A 7,179-nucleotide genomic window follows, 5' to 3' on the forward strand; every position below is an offset into this window, starting at 1 on the left:
CATGAGTATCTGGACATAGTTCTCAATGCTATTCAGCAGGATCTCCTTGTAACTCTATTCCAAGTTGTGTCTGATAAGCCCAACCTCCCTCGTCTCCCATCAGGCAGCCACAAGTCTATTTTCCAAGTCCATGATTTTCTTTTCTGTGGAGAAGTTCATTTGTGCTGGATATTAGATTCCAGTTATTAGTGATACCATATGGTATTTGTCTTGGTCTTTCTGGCTCATTTTACTCAGTATGAGAGTCTCTAGTTCCATCCATGTTGCTGCAAATGGCATTATGTCATTCTTTTTTATGGCTGAGTAGTATTCCATTGTGTATATATACCACCTCTTCCGAATCCAATCATCTGTTGATGGACATTTGGGTTGTTTCCATGTCCTGGCTATTGTGAATAGTGTTGCAATGAACATGCGGGTGCACGTGTCTCTTTTAAGTAGAGTTTTGTCCGGATAGATGCCCAAGAGTGGGATTGCGGGGTCATACGGAAGTTCTATGTATAGACTTCTAAGGTATCTCCAAACTGTTCTCCATAGTGGCTGTACCAGTGTACATTCCCACCAACAGTGCAGGAGGGTTCCCTTTTCTCCACACCTCCTCCAGCACTTGTTATTTGTGGACTTATTAATGATGGCCATTCTGACTGGTGTGAAGTGGTATCTCCTGGTTGTTTTGATTTGCATTTCTCTTATGATCAGCGATGTTGAGCATTTTTTCATGTGCTTGCTGGCCATCTGCATATCTTCCTTGGAGAACAGTCTATTCAGGTCTTTTGCCCATTTTTCCATTGGTTGATTGGCTTTTTTTGCTGTTGAGTTGTATAAGTTGCTTATATATTCTAGAGATTAAGCCCTTGTCCGTTGCATCATTTGAAACTATTTTCTCCCATTCTGTAAGTTGTCTTTTTGTTTTCTTTTGGGTTTCCTTTGCTGTGCAAAAGCTTGTCAGTTTGATGAGGTCCCATGGGTTTAATTTTGCTCTTATTTCGATTGCTTTGGGAGACTGACCTGAGAAAATATTCATGATGTTGGTGTCAGAGAGTGTTTTGCCTATGTTTGATGGTGTCCTGTCGTATATTTAAGTCTTTCAGCCATTTGGAGTTTATTTTTGTGCATGGTGTGAGGGTGTGTTCTAGTTTCATTGCTTTGCATGCAGCTGTCCAGGTTTCCCAGCAATGCTTGCTGAATAGACTTTCTTTTTCCCATTTTATGTTCTTGCCTCCCTTGTCAAAGATTAATTGACCATAGGTGTCAGGGTTTATATCCGGATTCTCTATTCTGTTCCATTGGTCTGTCTGTCTGTTTTGGTACCAGTACCATGCTGTTTTGATGACTGTGGCTTTGTAGTATTTCTTGAAGTCTGGCAGAGTTAAGCCTCCTGCTTGGATTTTGTTTCTCAGGATTGCTTTGGCGATTCTGGGTCTTTTGTGGTTCCATATAAATGTTTGGATTGTTTGTTCTAGTTCTGTGAAAAATGTCATGGGTAATTTGATAGGGATTGCATTGAATCTGTAGATTGCCTTGGGTAGTATGGCCATTTTTACAATATTGATTTTCCCAATCCAGGAACGTGGAATATCTTTCCATTTCTTTACATCTTTTTTGATTAAGGTTTTATAGTTCTCGGCATATAGGTCCTTTACCTCCTTGGTCAGGTGTATTCCGAGGTATTTGACTTTGTGAGGTGCAATTTTAAAAGGTATCGTATTTTTGTATTCCTTTTCTAATATTCCATTGCTGGTATACAGAAGTGCGACTGACTTCTGAATGTTAATCTTATAGCCTGCCACTTTGCTGAATTTATTAATCAGTTCAAGTAGTTTTTGGGTTGAGTCCTTCAGGTTTTCTATGTATAGTATCATGTTGTCTGCATACATTGACAGTTTTATCTCTTGTCTTCCTATATGGATGCGTTTTATTTCTTTTGTTTGCCTAATTGCTGTGGCTAGGACTTCCAAAACTATGTTGAAGAGCAGTGGTGAAAGTGGGCATCCCTGTCTTGTTCCAGATTTGAGTGAGAAGGCTTTCAGTTTTTCCCCATTGAGGATTATATTTGCTGTGGGTTTATCATAAATGGCTTTGATTATATTCAGGAATGTTCCCTCTATACCCACTTTGGCAAGGGTCTTGATCATGAATGGATGTTGGACATTGTCAAATGCTTTTTCTGTGTCTATTGAGATGATCATATGATTTTTACTTTTTTTTTGTTAATGTGGTGTATGACGTTGATTGATTTGCGTATGTTGAACCATCCTTGTGAACCTGGGATGAACCCAACCTGGTCATGGTGTATAATTTTTTTTTGGTATGTTGTTGGATTCGGTTGGCTAAGATATTGTTGAGAATTTTTGCATCTATATTCCTCAAAGATATTGGGCGATAGTTTTCTTTTTTGGTGGTATCTCTGCCTGGTTTTAGAATGAGGTTGATGGTGGCATCAAAGAATGTCTTTGGGAGTGTTCTATCTTCTTCAACCTTTTGAAAGAGTTTCAGGAGGATGGGCACCACTTCCCTTTTATACATTTGGTAGAATTTGCCTGTGAAGCCATCTGGTCCTGGACTTTTATTTTTAGGGAGTGTTTTTATGACCTCTTCAATTTCATTTCTAGTGATTGGTCTGTTCAGTTGGTCTATTTCTGCTTGATTCAGTTTTGGCAGGCTGTAAGATTCTAGAAAATTGTCCATTTCTTCCAGATTGTCAAATTTGTCGGAATATAGTTGTTCATAGTATTCTCTTATTTTTTTTTTTTTTTGTATTTCTGCAGTATCTGTTGTGGTCTCTCCTTTTTCATTTATAATTTTGTTTATTTGAGTTTTTTCTCTCCTCTTTTTAGTGAGTCTGGCCAGGGGTTTGTCAATTTTATTTACCTTTTCAAAGAACCAGCTCTTAGTTTTATTAATTTTCTCTATTGTTTTTTGAATCTCTATTTTATTGATTTCTTCTTTGATCTTTATAATTTCCTTCCTTCTGCCAACTTTAGGATTTTTTTGTTCTTCTTTTTCCAATTCATTTAGGCTGAGAGTTAAGTTGTCAATTTGGAATCTTTCTTCTTTTTTGACAAAGGCCTGTATTACTATAAATTTCCCTCTGAGCACTGCTTTTGCAACATCCCATAGATTTTGGGAGGTTGTGTCTTCATTATCATTTGTTTCAAGGTAGTTTTTAATTTCCTTCTTGATTTCCTCATTGACCCATTGGTTTTTTAGTAGCATGTAGTTTAGCCTCCATGTAGTAGGTTTTTTCTCATTACTTTTCCCATGGTTGATTTCTAATTTCATGGCGTGTGGTCAGAGAAATACCTGAGATAATTTCTATGCTCCTAAATTTGTTGAGGTTAGCTTTGTGTCCTCTTTGTACTTTGCACTGTTTTCATTTCAGGGAATGTCCACCAAGTCTATTTTCTCACTGCTGTGAAAATGGTGCATATGTTTCCCTAACCACAGCTTCACTCTCCTTCTCCAAATATTCCTCGTTTCCGTTTTAGTTCTTATGTCGTTTATCCTTGTCGACTTAAATATGAGAGTGTATTTCTTGCTCTGAGAAAGTTAGACAATTTCCTGTCTACATGAGATGAGGCTGTTAGTGCCTTTACCATCCCCCAAAGTGCAGCCACTGTATCTTGACTCTTACAGCGTCCAGATGAATACTATGCACCTTCCGAGCTCCATGTGTAGTCAGATCTTCTATAATGTGTCCGTAGGTTGATGGAACAATGTGGATGCCAGGGAAGGGCCATTCCACTCTTGAGGCCAACAGGAGAGATTTTGAGATCCAGACCCCTCAGCCCACCTTCGTGAGTTCACTCCATGGTTCGGGTGCTTATGACTGTAGGACCTTGGGCAATTTACTTCAGCTCTCTGTGTCTCAGTGTCCCCACCTTAAGGTGGGAGTGGTAATAGTGCTTATCTTTAGGTGCCCTTGTGAGCTCTACATTTATAAGTGCACGTAAAGGGTTTAGACCTGTGTCTGGCTCACAGAAAGCCCAGTGAGGACCAGATGTGACCGTGCACAGCTCACGGCATCACCAAGCAGCTTCCCAAAGCATCCTTACTTTTGGAAAGTAGGAGATGGATGCTTTGGTCCCATGGGCCACTTAAAGGAACAGTCCTTTTTGCCTTAAGGTGGACATGCTCTCATCGTTTGCTTCGCATTTAACCTACATCTTTCCTGTATTCCATGGCTGTTTTGGGAGCTTAAGTTGTTTCCTCTTCCCCCTCCTCCCATCCCCCTCCTCCTCCTCCTCCCCCTCCCCTTCCTCCTCCACCTCCTCCTGGTCCTCCTCTTTCCTTGGGAAAATTGGTATGCCTGCTGGCACTACATCAGGCAGTGTGCTCTTTCTAGCTCCTGAAAGGCAGCTTGTCGGCAAAGGCTACAAAGCAGGACTTGATGTATTTGCTTGGTTGATTGTCCGGACTGGAGAAAACGATAAAGAAAATGTTAATAACTGAGATTAAGTTTCAAAGGGTGTAGTGCCTGTAGCTGTCATGCTGGGAATAGCAATGCCGAGACACATGTTCCCTCCCCCTGCCCCCGGCCTGCCCCCAGAGCTGGTGGGCAATTTGTCACCATAATTTTTCTCCATTATGCCCATAGTTGTTTGCATTTCAGATCATTGTCATCTGGGGTTTTTACCTTTTTGGTGCAAAGCATCAAGAAGCTACATCAGGAAAGATCAATGTAGATGTTTGTTTCTGGCACTTAGTTGGTTTTATTCACATTTGACGAGTAGTTTAGCTGCATGCCACAGTGGAGGTTCAACACGTATGTTCCCTTGGGATTCTGAAGGCACTGCTCCTCAGTCCTGTAGCATACAGACAGCCTCGATGACGATTTCTTCTTTGACTCATGGCTTATTTAGTCTGTCTTCTTATTCCCCAGATACTCGACCTGTCTCCTAGATAACCAGTACTACCAGTTTCTGAGGAAAAGCTCCCAAACCTTCATGTAGATGTGACATGGTTTTCAGAGATTCGGTTGGCTTCAAATGCTTCAAGGTTCCACTGTTTGGGAAAAGGGAGGATTGTCTGTCCTTTAGTCATTTTCTTTGTGTATCAAGAAATAATTGTCCCTCTTTCTAAGGTTGGCAACCTCATTAAGCCTTCTTATTCCTCAAGAAAGGCTGATCCTCCTTCGGTTGATCAAACATAGATCACAACCCGTGATTGAAACAGATCCGGTAAAATGGGGAAGCTGAATGGAGTGGTTAGGTTTCCATAGCAGATGCCTGGGAAGCTGGGCAGTAGGAGAGGCACCATCTCTGACCCAGTGGGAAAACATCCCCACTGTCAAGGAATTTCTCCTCTTTCCTAACTGGCACATGACACTGGCATGGGGAGTATGTGACACAGTTTCGGGTCAAGCACTGTGCTGTTCCTGGGGAGGGGTGAGGAAGATCATGGACCAGGAAGTGTGATACTGGCATGAGTGTGGCAAGTCATTTATGAGATTGCGTGTGGATGGCGATTTGGTTGGGAAATGAGGTCATCGTGCCCGTCCTGGGCTGCTCCCCCTGCGCCATGCAGGGCTGCCTGGCCTTATAAAAGGAGTGACCTTCTTCCCAGCTCTACTCTCTTCCAGACACCAGTCCTAGACCTTCTTTGGAGCCTCTGGTGAGTACAGGTCTCAGAGGTCTTTCTTGGACCTTGGGTGGTGGCATTTCACCTGCGTATAGAAGCGACTTTATTTTTACCCTTCAATACTCTTTCTGGGGGAAAGAATACAATGAGGTTGGGAGGGGGGTACGGTTTCGCTGGTGTTTGGGAGGTGATGTGGAATGGGAGGAGAGCGATGGAGTCCAAGGCACCACCTTACCCTGAAGGAGAGAAACAGAGATGAGGCGCTGTGCTGGAGCAACCGCCCCCCAACGCATTGGTTCCCACAGCCTCCCTCTCACGGCTCCATCCCAGTGAGCGGTGGGATTGGGCCTTTGCATTTCTCCTCAAAAGCTCAGCCCCACAGTCGGGTCGGTTAGCCCAGCAAGCAGGGCCTCGTGGGAGCTCTGGGCAGTGATGAGTTTTGAGATTGGTGACCCTTTTAATAAGCAGGTTCTTTTTCTCCAGGTAAAATTTGTATTCACACAACTCCCCTGTGGGTGATTTTATTTTTAGAAAGTGTTCGAATGTGAGATGAAGCAGAAAGGCCTGAGGCCTGAGGGTGAGAGGTGCTCAAAAGAACGGGTGAAGATGGGCCACAAAATCCTAAAGGCTGTAGTAGGAATCCAAGAGAGTCCTTGGAGACCAAAGTGTTGGTGGCCCATTAGATTGTGGTGATCACTGTACACCGAGAAATGAATGAATCCATTGAGTCATAAAAAAAAAAAACAAGTGATGATGGTCGAGCTGACTGCTCTATGGACAGGACTGTCTTTGTGGTGACCAATGTTGTCTCACTGTACTTCAGGTTCCGTGAGTCCCAGGAACGATGTCTTACCAGCAGCAGCAGTGCAAGCAGCCCTGCCAGCCACCTCCTGTGTGCATACCCAAGTGCCCTGAGCCATGTCCACCCCCTAAGTGCCCTGAGCCATGTCCACCTCCTTGCCCACCTGTGGTGTGCCCAATTCCAGTATGCCAGCAGAAATGCCCACCCTGCCCACCGTGCCCACCCTGCCAGCAGAAGTGTCCACCCAAGTGCCTGTAAGAGCAGCAGACTTCCTCAGGACCATGCAACAACGGGATCCAGGCTCCTCTTGGTCCCAGGGCTCCCTCGTCCTCCCTTTGGCCATGGTGATAGACTGCATCCTTCTCAACCTCCCTCCTGGATTCACAGCTGACAGAGAAAAGGCTTGGTTCCCCAGGCTCATAGGATGTTGTTGGAAGAGCAGCAGCGTCATCGCCGGATGGGGCTCTGCCATCTGCCTGCCTGTGATCTGGGTTGTGACCTCCAGCCTCTGAGCGCTTCAGTGTGTCTCTTTTTCAGTTCTCCAATAAAGGACATGTTTCATGGTCAAGCTCTCAATTCTTCCTTTTGTTCCTTTGTTTGTTTTGTTTGTTTGCATGTATTGCTCTCCAGTCTTCTGCCAAGGACAACAAACTCTTTTGAGGGGTCCTTTTCATTCCTACTAAATCATTAGCATGAGGCTTCTCCAAGCTGTCTTCAGTTGGGTCTGAAATATGTTCTTTTGGATTTTTTACATCCAATCCTTCTTTTTTGTCATTGGTTTCCAACGGGTTTCTGCC

The 7,179-nt window shown here is 43.6% G+C and overlaps 1 protein-coding gene across 1 annotated transcript; it reads left to right on the plus strand.

The window, feature by feature from the left end:
- Window positions 5,413–6,950, plus strand: LOC102164580 (small proline-rich protein 2E). Its single transcript, XM_005663425.3, has 2 exons — window positions 5,413–5,613; window positions 6,404–6,950. The coding sequence occupies exon 2, from the start codon at window positions 6,425–6,427 to the stop codon at window positions 6,638–6,640; it is 216 nt and encodes a 71-aa protein (XP_005663482.1). The 5' UTR covers window positions 5,413–5,613; window positions 6,404–6,424; the 3' UTR covers window positions 6,641–6,950.

Source organism: Sus scrofa, chromosome 4 (genome assembly GCF_000003025.6).
Source record: "Sus scrofa isolate TJ Tabasco breed Duroc chromosome 4, Sscrofa11.1, whole genome shotgun sequence".
Classification (NCBI taxonomy): Eukaryota; Metazoa; Chordata; class Mammalia; order Artiodactyla; family Suidae; genus Sus; species Sus scrofa.